At 45.4% G+C, this 14,154-nt stretch overlaps 1 protein-coding gene across 6 annotated transcripts in view; it reads right to left on the reverse strand.

Moving 5' to 3' along the window:
- OGDH (oxoglutarate dehydrogenase) overlaps positions 1-14,154 on the reverse strand; it is a 66,881-nt gene that overhangs the window by 19,211 nt on the left and 33,516 nt on the right. For 3 of the 6 annotated variants that reach the window (XM_012176964.4, XM_012176965.4, XM_042248706.2), the window contains exons 5-10: positions 12,897-12,941; positions 4,679-4,794; positions 1,549-1,703; positions 1,263-1,409; positions 662-752; positions 106-285 (exon numbers count right to left, since the gene is read on the reverse strand). In XM_012176964.4, coding sequence (XP_012032354.1) covers positions 106-285; positions 662-752; positions 1,263-1,409; positions 1,549-1,703; positions 4,679-4,794; positions 12,897-12,941 — 734 coding nt within the window. The remainder of the gene's footprint in view (positions 1-105; positions 286-661; positions 753-1,262; positions 1,410-1,548; positions 1,704-4,678; positions 4,795-12,896; positions 12,942-14,154) is intronic. The other 3 variants (XM_004007978.5, XM_004007979.5, XM_060414790.1) reach the window with 1 other exon arrangement.

The following is a 14,154-nucleotide window of genomic DNA, read 5'->3' on the forward strand; positions in this document are numbered from 1 at the left end:
TTGTTCAATTCTGGAAATGTGAGGTCTGGGGCGTGCCTGTGGCTAAGAGCCTGTCCTGGACTGTCTGGACTCAGGACTGCCCCCGGCCAGCCCACATGGTCTCACCTTCTTCCCCTCAGTGTCCCCACAGTAAAACTGCTCAGCTTTGGTCTTGCCCATCACCACGGGATCAGCAGCCTCCAGGTGGGAAGGGTTCGCCACCAGCGACAAGGTGATATTCCTGTCGGTCACACGGTTGATCCGCCGGTGATACATGCCCAGGTGGTACTTCACATCTCCAGAACCCTGCCGGCACAAACGGTGAGGCTTTTACCTAGGCAGGGAGACGCTTACTCTCTGTGACAGCCCTGTCCTGTGTTATTTCTACACCCAGAACTCTCATTTCTAGAAGGACGGAAAGGCTTTTTCCAGAATGGTTCCACCCAGGGTATAAGGAGGAGGTCCCTCAACTAGAGGGCCATATCCCCACCCACGGTGGGGAGAACTGTGGGGGCTGCCAGGCCTCTCATCTCTCTTTTCTCTGGGAGGTCAGCCACTTCCTTTTTTTGTGAGTGGTATAGAGGATCCCAGACCCCATAAGTCCTTCTAGAGAAATAAATGAAGCCAGGGTCTGGCGTGGGTTGGAGCTATGCTAGTTTCTAAAAGAAATCAGGTGTCTTACCTCATCAGCTGCCTCCAGCTTTGAGTCGAACTGACAGAAAATCTGCTCCAGCTCCTTCCTGATGACGTTCGCAAGCACATTCAGTCTCCCCCTGGACACATGGGAGTGGGCAGGGTCTGAGCTGGGCCCTGGGCAGCAGACAATGCTGTTTTATCCCCTTTCTCCCCTGAGGGACAGGTAGTGCCTCAGTCTGCAGCCCAAGAGGAGCTGAGACCAGAACTGATGGGGGACACTCGGCCTCTGCTTGCCTGGCATCCAAGGCCATGACGAGGTAGAAGGAAGAAAAGCAGAAATCAGAGAATGCTGCCAGCCTGCAGTGAATGCTCCATCCTTAGCCTCCTCTGCCTCTTCAAGCTGAGGTCTCTGCTTCGTGTACCAAGCCACCTTCCCTCTAGGTTAACCTCCCTCACCTGTGATCCCACCCAGTCACGAGGCCAAGATGTCTGTCTACAACCACATGTGGCCTCGAGTGTGACAGTGACCACCCAGTGAGGGGTTGCTGTGACGACGGTCACTGGGGGTAGGGATTAGGGTTACTGTATACCAGGCTTGCCCAGTGCCCTGCCTCTGCGCTCCGGACGCTCACAGGGTGGCCAGGTACCTGTGTGGCATTCCCATGATCACGTAGTCCACTCCGTTCTCACTGGACTTGTCAATGATGGTCTTGAGGGCAGGAATTAGTACCTCGCAGCCTTCCAGACCAAAGCGCTTCTCAGATGACCACTTCCGCTGCAGGAACTCCTCAAACCTGGACAGAAACTAAGCCACCCTGAAGAGGCGTGTCAGCAGGGACAACCTTGCTCTCCCAGAGCTGTGGCCACGCCCCAAACCCACCCAACCCCATCAACAGACTGTACCACACAGAGGGGGCCAGTGCAGCCCTGTACCTGGTGGAGCGCACGAGTCGGGCCAGCAAGGTCCGCTTCTCCTCGTTGGTGAACTGCATGACCCCAGGCGTCTCAAATTTCTTCCGGATCCACTGGCACTGCTCCAGGTCATTGATGAACATGAATTCTACCCCAATGTGCTGGCAGTAGGCCATCTGTATTTAATGCACACACACACAAACACACAGTCAAGGGGATGTTCACCCAGGTATGTTGACTGCCCACTTAGCCAGAAGGCTGGGAGGAACAGGTGGCCTCCACTTCAGATGCAACAGAGCTAGCTGTGACCTGGGGCACCAGGCCTGGCCCCGCGACCTCCTTTCACTCTGAACTTGGCCATGAAATGCTTCCTCCACGTAGCATGGAGCCTAGTGGGCAGGGAGGGAGAGTGAGAACCCCTGGGTCAAGGTATTCTTTCATGGTGGGAGGAGAGAATCACCAGCCTGGGGACAAGGAAGCTGCTGGGCAAGGCAGCTTCTCTGACCTCAAGGTCAGACTGTGCCCAGCACTGTGAGAAAAAAAGGCCCTGTGCCACTGGTGGATATCATAGCTCAAAGGCCACTTAACTGTAGCGGGCTTCCAAATTCTACATTCTTCTTTGAACAATTGACTCTGCTTGGGGATATCAGGTTCTACAGAAGCATGACTGCACATATACAAAAAGAAGGGTCCTGAACAGAGCAGGCACTTCGTGACACCACTCACGTGTCACAGCTGGGAAGGAGGCCGTGTGTCCTGTTGAAAGCCTAGGGTGACCTGGGCAGTATGCATGCCAGGAAATGAGAGTGAGAGAAAACAGCAAAGGCCCGGGAGAACCGAGTGTCAGAGAGGCAGCCCTCTGGCAGTCCGTCATGGCGACTGTGCTGAGCAGCCTCTGGCAGGGTACGGGGCTGAACTGGGGGCCCTCTCTCGTCTTTCCTGACACTGACCAGATAGAGGCGCCTGCTGGGGAGCCATCTTGAGGGGCCCACACAGCCTTCCTCAGCCAAGTGATCAGCACTTCTCTCCCCTCATCACCTGCTGGCTGTCCTGGGGTCAGAATGAGGGGCCAACAGCAAACCCTAGTCAGTGCTGGAATTAAAGAAGATATGCCCTGGTGTGCCACTAAATCTTAATTAATTAATATTTTGGCCATGCCACACAGCTTGTGGTATCTCAGTTCTCCAACCAGGGATCAAACCCTGGCCACGGTAGTGGCAGTGCTGAAGCCTAACCACTAAGCCGCCAGGAAACTCCCAACAGTGAGTTTTAGGCCCACAAATGCCCTTACATGCCTTTGCAGCAGCCATGCCGACCAAGCGTGCTGGGTTCTGCTTGGTGGTTCTGTCTGTGACCCTCTTTGGTTTTCACAACTAACACGGAAACTGGCTGGCACGGTGTAGGGCAAAGCTGGGCCTGGGATCCCACCAGGGGGCCCAGACCTGGCACCAGGCCCCTGCTCTCTTACTCCCGCCTCCAGAGCAGGGCTGAGCACCTCTGCACATTAGCTCTGTGATAATGAAACAAAGGGACATTTGCCTGGACTCAAATAAAGGCCAACCACAACACTCTCCCTATCACCCTAGCCAAGAGATGAAAAGAGGAAATGGAGCTGGGAAAGACCTTGATGTTTAAGGTATTTTCACTAACCCCAAACCCTATTTCCCTGATGATTCTTCACATGATAAACTGGGAACTTCTAAACTGGATGTACAAAAAGCCAAGGGATAGGGTGTGAGGGCCTGCCTACCCTGACTTCAGAGCCAGGGAGGGTCACCACTTCCACCTGAGCTGTACAGCATCCTGATCTACTGAGCTGCAGAAGATGGCGTATTTCTGCACAAACACACTTGAGAAAACATAGCCCAGACACAAAGTTTGTAAACATGAACCTGGAACCTTCCTCCATGAGCTTAAAATGGATGAGTCTTCCTTGGGACCCAGTTGAGTTGCAAACCTAGTAAAGAGGAAAGGAAACGGTGGGAGGAGAAGGGAGGGGAGGGGAAGAGGGAGAAGGAAGGGAAAGGCAGAGGGAATGGGAGCTCCCTCCTCATCGTCACACACCCAGGCAGGAGAACCCCGCCCATGCTCCTTATGCTTGACTTACGCCTGATGGGGCAATATTTCCATTACTGAACAATTAAAAGCTCAAAGGAACTATTAGGTCAAAACCAGCACGTTTCCATCATTACCAACATGAATTCAGCTGTTAACTTGGAACACATAGTTACTGGGCTCCTGGATCATGTTTTGTCTTTCTTGTGTTGGCTCAGTCCCCAGAAGGGAAGGGCAGGGACTTTTAGGTGCTGACTCTTAGATTCTCTATGTTAGGAAGAGAGGAAATTGCACTTGTTCTAAATTTTCGAAGCGCTACAAGTTGACTATTATGTCACAGGACCAAGAGCACACTAAGTTCTGTCAGGCCACATAGCAGCCTAGTGTACGCACGTTATCACGTGTAAACATACCTAACGCAGCATCGTCAGGTAGCTTTACACAGTATCTGTAAACCGTGAGAATGGGTATTCCATGCTAGGACAGGTTGGAATGGGAGGCTCTCTTGGAAGAGCCCTGGATGTGGGGCCCTCTGGGGACAGGGCCGCTATGGCTGAGAACCCTGGAGTACAGGCCCAACTGTCCCACAAGAGCCCAACTCCTGGGCTCTGGCACTGACTGAAATGAGAGCCGCACAGGGCTCTCTACCCCTTTCAAATGCTGGGATCAGGACAAATGGGGACTCAAGTAGTCGCCTGCAAACACAGTTATGTATCCTAATCTCTAGGAGATTTGTAAAAATGCATATTTCCAGGCTGCAAAACCGGAACTGACTCAGTTGGTTGTGGGTGGGCCAGGGCTTTCCCCAGGTGTTCCTATTCAAGCAGGTTTGCAGAAAGCAGTCTTTGTTCACCTAATGCTTTAGGACATATATTTTTTTTAATCTTAGAAGCAAATTCTGCCTTTTTTTTTAATGGTTGATTGTAAAAATACAAAAACACGGATTTTCATCAATAAAATAGCCAAAAGAAAAAGTTTCTTCCCTTACATTAAAAATATATATAGGATCAAGGGAAAGAAAACCACCTAGTCTGGAGGCTTCTGTAAGTTTTCTCAAGTTCCCTGGAGCTTTCGGGAAACAGCCCAGCTTTCTCACCTCCAGGCGTCGGATGATCTCCCGCAGAGGAAGAGCTGACTCCTGCCCTCCAATGAATGTGGTGGTGGGCAGGTGGAAGACCTTGTCCAGGTCAGACTCGTCCAGACCGTAGAATCCTGTCGGGGGAGGAGAGAGGGGCACAACCACAAGGGGGCCACAGTTTAGGAAAAGGGGAAGGGACTCCCCAGAGGAGAGAAAAGAGAATAGAAAAATCATAAAACCTCTGTTATATGCGAAAATAAATACTATCTTATAGCCAGAGACATGAACTTTAGCAACAAACCAAGCTGAGTATATTACCGGCATCATAGGAAAATGAGAATAAAATTCATATTACACATATATTAGTCCAGTGCACCAATTACTCATAATTTAGAAAAAAATGTATTTCAAGGTCCCAAAGACACAAAGCAGTTTAGGTTTGAAAAGGCATTAGGTAAGTCAATCAGAAAGCAAATGAAAAATAGTTAAGGAGAAAATTCAAGTAGAAAATGAGGAACTGGATTAGAACTAGGTCACCTATGTCTTAATGGCAACAACTTTTCTTGGTGGTGAGTGTCAGGAAGCTAGGAGACTGAGAAGTGAGGGACAGCCAAGGGGCCTGTAGGGAGAGCTGCCGGGCAGCAGGGCAGAGGCTCCCACAGCCATCTGATGAAGGATGGCGCCTTCTCCTGGAAGAACTCCCAACTGCACATACAGAACCATCCTCCAAACAGCACTTGGCATTCACAGATCTGACGCTCGCTCTCCCCAGTCAAATACTGACACATATTTACTGACTAATCGCGAAGAAATTTACTTTATCACTGCCACCGAATTGTCATTGCTATCTGCTGAGCACCACGAGCATGGTGCCTCTCCATCTGAAAGCATATTTCAAGCTGATAAACACGTGGTGCAGGGGCTTTTTCCTAGGCATCACATGCTTGTTTCATGTTGCAGTAATTATCAAAGGGGAAGAGACATGCAGGAAAACTGTCAGGGGACACTACGTTAGGCGCCCCACCCCCCGAACACTGGCTGGAACGAGGGAAACCGCAGTTCACAGCCCCAGACTCCATGAAACACGAAACTGGAAGCAAGCGCCCACGGTCTCCAAACCTGACTGTGCCAGATCAGACATTCTCCCATTTCTTGACCTAATTAAGTGTAAATAACACACAGGGCCCAGTAAGGGACTCAAGCAGTTGCTTGCAAACACAGCTGTGTATCCAAATCTCTGGGGAATCTGGGAGAGTTGTAAAAATGCACATGTCCAGGCTCTAATGCCAGACCTTGACTCAACTGGTCATGGGTGGGCCATGAAGCACCCTTTCCCAAGCTGGCTTGGGAATGACAACCTCTATTCATCTAATGCTCTTGGGAATGACTACCTTGATTCATCTAATGCCCTAGAATCCTTTTTTTTTTAAATTTTAAAAGCAAAAGCAAATTCTGTTTTTCAATTGCTCCTCCCCCTTTTAAAAATTAAAACAAAAACAACCTGGCCTTTTCACCTTGGGGTGGTGGCAGTGATGGTTGAGGGGCTTGGTTACGCTATGCACCTGTTTCCTGCTGTTATTCTATCGAGAATGAGGATGGGCCGTCACATGGGTCTGATAAAGCATGGCCCTGGCCATTCATAGCCCAGCTCTCAGCATTTAGGAGGAAAACCAGAGTTACTTGGGGGAGGCACTTTTCCTAGCTGGTAGAAACACTCAGCGGTGGGGGCTCAGGGAACCAGAGCATCCAAAGAGAGCATACTCTGTCAAGAACACTTCGACTGTGGAGTTAACCAGGTGACCTGTGTGTCCCAGAGAAGAACGTGGGCTTGTGGAGCCCTCAGCCTCACTGTATGTGTGACGCTTCACTTCCCCCACCCTGCACTGATCATTCTTGGACTCAGTTACTTGGAACATTACTGAACTTCAAAGCTGCTAGCCCTGCTTCTGAGTTCCTTAGTCATTTGATAACTTAAATCTACAGATGTCAGCTTCTGGAAAGGTAGCATAGACATATTCCTACCTACTCTTCCACTAAGTGCAACTAAAAACCACAGATATCGCATACAAAACAAATGTAAGATGATTCCAAAGGGTGGAGTAAAAGGCCAACCAGCCAAGAAGGTTCTTTGGGTTTCCTTCTGGGCTCCCATATCCCAGACCTGGCGCAAAGAACATGGAAACTTCTACCAGTGTAGATTTTAAAAAGCCCCAACAAAAGCTGCTCTCTTTAAAGAACCAGGAGAAGGGCAGCATAGCAGAACAGAAAACTTCTAGATCATAATTGCTCTATTCCACCCAAGCATACATATCACACTGTAGCCCCATCGACACCCATGCCAGGCTACAATGTACTCTGACCTCTGACCCTACTTAAAGCTCTCAAAGAAGGCCCAAGAGGAAGCCCACATTTTCATTCCCCCTGGGAGGGAATGCACTAATCCATTCCCCTACCCCAAAGTCAACAGAGACTTTGGGGCCCAAAACATCCATTCCCACTGGGGAGTAACTAGCTGGGCCCCTCCCTACCACAGCAGTGTTCGGAGGAGCCCTGCTATAACAAACATTTAAACAAGATCCCAAGTCTCGTAATACCCAAAATGTCCTGGTTTCAATATTTTAAAAAACCACTTATAACAAGGACCAGGACTATATCAGATTGAACGAGAAAAAATAATCGACAGGCACTAGCACCAAAATGACACAGATGTTAGAATTATCTAATTAGAATTATCTCTTTCTCAAGGAGTCACTGGGCTTCCCTGGTGGCTCAGACGGTAAAAGCAGCTGCCTACAATGCAGGAGACCCGGTTCAATCCCTGGGTCAGGAAGATCCCCTGGAGAAGGCAATGGCACCCCACTCCAGTACTCTTGCCTGGAAAATTCCATGGATGGAGGAACCTCGTGGGCCACAGTCCATGGGGGTCGCAAAGAGTCAGACACAACGACTTCCCTTTCACTTTCAAGGAGTCATCAAATTATTTCAGTGAGCAATTAAAACATGACAGACATGAAAAGAATTAAGTCTCAGTGAAGAAAGTCTCTTCAGTAATTGAAGATACAAAGAAGAACCAAATGGGAAATTCTGAAATTGCAAAATATAATAAACCAAATGAAAACTCAGTATGGCATTAGCAAGGGACAGAGGATCAGTGAACTTAAAGGCAGAACAATAGAAATGAATCAATCTGAAGAATACAGAGAAAACAGACCAGGAAGAAAAAAGGGAACAAAGTCCTGGGGACATGTGATGCTGTGTCAAAAGATTTCAAAGTTGTGTTGATGAATCCCAGAAGGAGAAGAAAAAAAAGGAGGCTGAGAACTTTTCAAATATGGCAAAAGACTTAATCCACAGACTCAAGAGGCTCTGTGAACTCACAGAATAAAGCCAATGGAATCCATGTTGAAATGCGTTACAATTAAACCTCTGAATTTAAAGATACAAAAACCTTGAAAGCAGCCAGAATATAGTGACACTTTGCCTAGAGGGCAAAACAACTTAAATAACACTGGATTTCTCTACAGAAGTCATGGAAGCCAGAGGAAGTGGCACCACACATAAAGAGCTGAAAAAAAGAACTGGTTCCCCAGAATCCCATATATAGTGATAATATCCTATAGAAGTGAAGGAGAAATCAAAACACTTTCAAATGAAAAAAAACTAAGAGAATCTTTCATCCTAAATGAATGGCTAAAATAAGTTGTAAACAGAAAGGAAATGATTATCAGAAGGAATGAGACAGGGGACTTCCCTGGTGGTCTAGTGGCTAAGACTGTGCTCCCAGAGCAGGGGGCCTGGGTTTGATCCCTGGTCAGGGAACTAGATCCCATGTGCTGCAACTAAAGATTCCAAGTGTCACAACTAAGACCCAACACAGCCAAATAAATAAATAAAAATGAAGGAATGAGGCAGGAGGAAGGAAGAAAGAATGTGGAACTAAAAAGTACAGGTAAACAAAACAAGACTTTCCTTCTCCTCCTGGGTCTTCTTAATTATGTTTGACGATTGAAGCAAAATTTGTAATACTATCTGATGCTGTTCTGAACACATGTAAAGGAAAATTTAAGACAATTACATATTATACATGGAGAGAAGGAAGAGCTATAAAGGGAGGCAAGTACACTTTACATGAACTGGTAAAATGATGACATCATTAAATTGTGACAAGTTATGTATATGAAATATCATATACCTACACAACCTCAGATATGCAGACGACACCACCCTTATGGCAGAAAGTGAAGAGGAACTAAAAAGCCTCTTGATGAAAGTGAAAGAGCAGAGTGAAAAAGTTGGCTTAAAGCTCAACATTCAGAAAATGAAGATCATGGCATCCAGTACCATCACTTCATGGGAAGTAGATGGGGAAAACAGTGGACACAGTGTCAGACTTTATTTTGGGGGGCTCCAAAATCACTGCAGATGGTGACTGCAGCCATGAAATTAAAAGACGCTTACTCATTGGAAGAAAAGTTATGACCAACCTAGATAGTATATTCAAAAGCAGAGACATTACTTTGCTGACTAAGGTCCGCCTAGTCAAGGCTATGGTTTTTCCTGTGGTCATGTATGGATGTGAGAGTTGGACTGTGAAGAAGGCTGAGTGCCGAAGAATTGATGCTTTTGAACTGTGGTGTTGGAGAAGACTCTTGAGAGTCCCTTGGACTGCAAGGAGATCCAACCAGTCCATTCTGAAGGAGATCAGCCCTGGGATTTCTTTGGAAGGAATGATGCTAAAGCTGAAGCTCCAGTACTTTGGCCACCTCATGTGAAGAGTTGACTCATTGGAAAAGACTCTGATGCTGGGAGGGATTGGGGGCAGGAGGAGAAGGGGACGACAGAGGATGAGATGGCTGGATGGCATCACGGACTCGATGGACGTGAGTCTGAGTGAACTCCGGGAGTTGGTGATGGACAGGGAGGCCTGGTGTGCTGTGATTCACAGGGTCGCAAAGAGTCGGACACGACTGAGTGACTGAACTGAACTGCACTGAACACAACCACTAAAAAGGCTAAAAGACACTAAAAACACAAAGAAATATGATCAGAAGGACTTTATACAAATAAAAATGGAATTTTAAAGTATAGGTTTAAAAACCCAGAGGAAGTCAGGAAAAAGAAAACAAAGAAACGTAAAGGGACAAACAAAATGAAGGATAAAATGGTAGACTTAAGCCCTAACATGTCAACAGTTAAATATACATGACCTAAATACACTACTTAGGTGACAAAGATTGACAGAGTGAATTAAAAAAGCATACGCTTGCCTACAAGAAACCGCCTTCTCTTTCATCAGTAATCTATAAGGTCTTAATCTTAATCTATAAGGTCTTACCATAAGGACTTAGAGAAAGAAGAAAAAAGAAAGAAAGCCAACACAAAGGAAGCAGAAGTAAAGAAATAATCAAGATAAGAGCAGAAATCAATGAAATTGAAAATAGCAAAACAGGAAAATCAATGAAACAGTTGACTGGTTCTTTGGAAAGATCAGTAACATTGACAAACTTGTAACAGGACTAACAAAGAGAGAAGACACAAATTACCAATATCAGAAGTAAAACAGGGTATCACTATAGACCCTCCAGATACAAAAAAAGATACTAAGGGAATACTATGAACAACAGACACATTTGACAACTCAGATATAAACAAATCATTCTTAGAACAGCACAAAGTGCTGTTATCCACCCAGTATGAAACAGACAATTTGAATGGCTCTGTAATTATTTAAGAAACTGAATTCATAAATATAAAAAGCTTCGGAAAAAGAAAGCTCTAAACCCAGATGGTTTTGCTGGGGAATTCTACTGAATGTTTAAAGAAGAATTAATACCAATTCTACACAATTTCTTTCAGAAAAGAGTGTAGGAAGAAAACTTCTCAACTTACTTAATGAAGTTAGAATTACCCTGATACTAAGAACAAAGACAGTCAGAAAAAAAAAAAATTATAGACCAATATCCCTTATGAATATAGATGCATATATATATGTATGTGTGTGTGTATATGTCTGTACACACAGATACAGCAATATGCAAAAAGAATTATATACTATAACCAATTGAGGTTTATTCCAGCAGAGTTTGGTTCAACATTTGAAAAAACAATATAATCAGGGACAAAGCAAGGATATTCATTCCCATGACTCTTGTTCAACATAGTACCAGAAGATCCAACCAGGCATTAGGCAAGAAAAAGAAATAAAAACGATATGATCATCTACTCAGAAAATCCTAAAGAATCTACCAAAAAAATTAAAGTCCTAGAATAAGTGAGCTTAGCAAGGTCATAGGATACTACATAAACACAATCAATAGCATTTCAAGATATTAGTAATGAACAGGTGGACATTAAAATTTTCTTTTAAAAGGGAAATACTGACAGGTGAATCTAATAAAACATGTACAGAACCTGTATGCTGAAAACTACCAAAAGTTGATGAAAGAAATCAAAGATAATCTACATAAATAAGACATACTATGTTCATGGATTGGAACACAACATAGTAAAGATGCTAATTCTCTCTAAAATTGATCTATAGGTTAACACAATTCTTATCAAAATGTCAGTAAGAGCTTTCATAAACATAGACAAGCTTATTCTAAAATCTACAAGGAGATAGGCCTTAGAGCAGCCAAGGCAATTCTGAAAAAAAAGGAAAATAAAGTTCAGCAGCTATAGTAATTAAGATGATGTAGCACTTGTGGAGAAAGACACTTATTAAGGGAAAGAATAGAGAACCCAGAAACAGACTTACCAAATAAGTCCAACTGATTTTTGACAAAAGTGTGAAAGCAATTCAATGATAAGAAAGACAAACTTTTCAGTTAATGGTGCTGGAGCAGATGACATTCACAGGCCAAAAACAAACCAACCTTGATCTAAATTTCTTATCTCATTCAAGAAATGAACTCAAAATGGACCACAGACTTAAATGCTAAATGCAAAACTATAAAACCTTTAGAAAAATACAAAGGAGAACATCTTCAGGATCTAGAACTAAGAAAAGAGTTCTTAAACTTGATACAAAAAGCAGGATCCACAAAAGGAAACATTGATACACTGGACTTCTGAGTTTAAAACTTTTGCTCCGTAAAAGACTCTATTAGCCAAAGAACAGAAACGACACAAAGGTCCTTCAGTGAGAAACTGGTTAAAACAACTGTGGGACACCTATGGCAAGGAATGTTACTCAGCAAATAAGAAAAAACTAGTGTTAGAAAATCATGCTGACTGAAAAATACCAATTCCAAAATGTTACATATTGTGATTCGTAAAACATTCTTGAAATGACAAAACTATAGCAATGGAAAACAGGACAGTGGTTGCCAGGGGTCAGACATGGGGGGAGGGGATGGAAGAGAGTGAGTGTGGCTGCAAAGGGGCAGCTGAGGTGATGCAGACATTTGTGGCTTGACTGCTGTCTATGTCAGCATGCTGGTGTGAGGTACAAGATGGTACCAGCAGGAGAAGTGGCTGAAAGGCACATGAGAATGTCTCTCTTATTTTTCATATCTGTATATGAATCTATGATTATCTCAAAATGAAGAGTTTAATTAAAAATGGAGTCTCACAAATATTATCAGTAAGATGGAAGAAAATGAGAACTTCTGAGTGACACCTGGCATGGCAAGGAAGACTGGCCACTGGGGTGAGTGACAGCAGGCAGAGGACCCCTGGGCACCCCACTCTGGATTCTTCAAAGGTGCTCTGCCCAGAACCAAGGGTCATTAAGAATTCCTTACTTCATTAAGTAACTTTTTATCAGCTCTTTAAATATGGGAAGATCAAAAGAGAAACTGTGTCAAAAATGCCCAGGAAGCAGAATCTGAAAGAATCCAGAGTCCAGTCAAAGGCACAGCGCAGAACATGGGGGAAAGGATGTGCCAACATGCAGAACGTAGTGTGGCCTCAGGTCCCCGCTGGCTACAGCAGGAGCTAGAGACAGCCTACGCTAGAGATGGAAGCTCAGCGAAGCGACGGTGAGACACATGTGAAGGTGAAAATGCTCTTCAGAACACAAATGGACAGAAGCAAAAATGACACGGTAAGTAGCTCTACCTGCTGGGTAACAGCTAAATGATAGGAAAAACATATCTCAAAATAATGAACAAACTTCAAAGCACTCGACAGAGCTGTGGCAACTTTCCCCAAATTGCATGCTGGGGAAACTTGCATGTCCTGTTCAAATGAAGTCCTCAGCTCCAGAAAAGTGAAAGGCTCATTATTTTCATACCTCCTACTGTTAGCATTCGAAGTCGTTCCTTGAAAACTGCAAGATCTGAGAGGCAGAGTGGGATAGCATGGGTGAGCGCAGAGGGAAAAAGACAGGTGAGAGTTAGTTTTGATTAAAAAAAAAAAAAAACCCCAAACACCCAAACCCTACACCACTGCAGTAACGGGTAGCACAAACACTGTCACAGACACACACACTGAAGGAGAACAGAGGGGTGGGTGGGTATGATCTGAGAGTGACTTTGGTAAACATGGAAATGGTTCATGAACAGCTGGAATAAGGTGAATCTGAAGGAGGGAGAGGCTGCTTCCTGAAACTGAGAAGCCACTGCGTGGTGGGGGCTGAGACCTCCTCACGTCCCCATCCTGAACAAGTAGCTGACACAGAGATCTCCTGGGAAGTTGAATCCACCCAGTCTAGGCTGATTCGAGATGAAAAAACTGGGGAAAAGAAAATGCAGAAGCCTACTTTTAAGGCCCATTCCTCAGAGCTGGAGCATCAGGTGGCAGACTAGACCCTAAAGCTCAAGCTCCTTCTAGATTCTAAAGAGTGGAAGATGGGACCTTGGACTCCCTTCTTGAGAAGGCAGAACCAGGATGGAGGAACTCGGCTGCTGAGAACGTAGACAGAGCCACAGGCCTGCACAGCTGCACACTCCTGCCCACACCTGGAGGCTTGCCTGTACTGGTTAAACTCAAGCTGTTGATCTGGACACACAATACTCTTGCTGACCCTGCTTTCCTGGATACGCGAACCTGATGACCGAGGGGTCAGAGCCTGGTCACCAGCACTGTGGCTGCTCCCCGCCTTGGCAGTGCAGCAGAAGGCCAGCCAGTGCATCCTTGGATGCTGATGGCAAGAACTCTGACTCAGAGAGGACGCAGGGATGCCAGCTCTGAGTGTGTAAAGCTCTCCTCGCCCCTGAGGACAGTGAAAGACCACCAAAGACCTCAGAGCCAATGGCTCTTAAGACAATGGAACACCTGGGTTCTGCACAAAAGCAAGGATGCACTGCTTAAGGCAAGGATGAAGACTCTTCATTTATTCCTTTTAATCCTCAGAATCAAGACATAGGACCATCCCAAGCAGCCATCAGTGCTGCCTACAGGACTCCCCCCAGCCTCAAAACGAAATGTGAATGCATATCTGTTAAAGAAATCCAAAGGCAATAGGATCGAAAGTTTGTAACTGCTCAGTCTGGGTACTGGGCATGCAGTTTTATCTGTACTTCTTGACTATTTTAAAAATAAAATGTGAA

The sequence above is a fragment of the Ovis aries genome, chromosome 4 (genome assembly GCF_016772045.2).
Source record: "Ovis aries strain OAR_USU_Benz2616 breed Rambouillet chromosome 4, ARS-UI_Ramb_v3.0, whole genome shotgun sequence".
Classification (NCBI taxonomy): domain Eukaryota; kingdom Metazoa; phylum Chordata; class Mammalia; order Artiodactyla; family Bovidae; genus Ovis; species Ovis aries.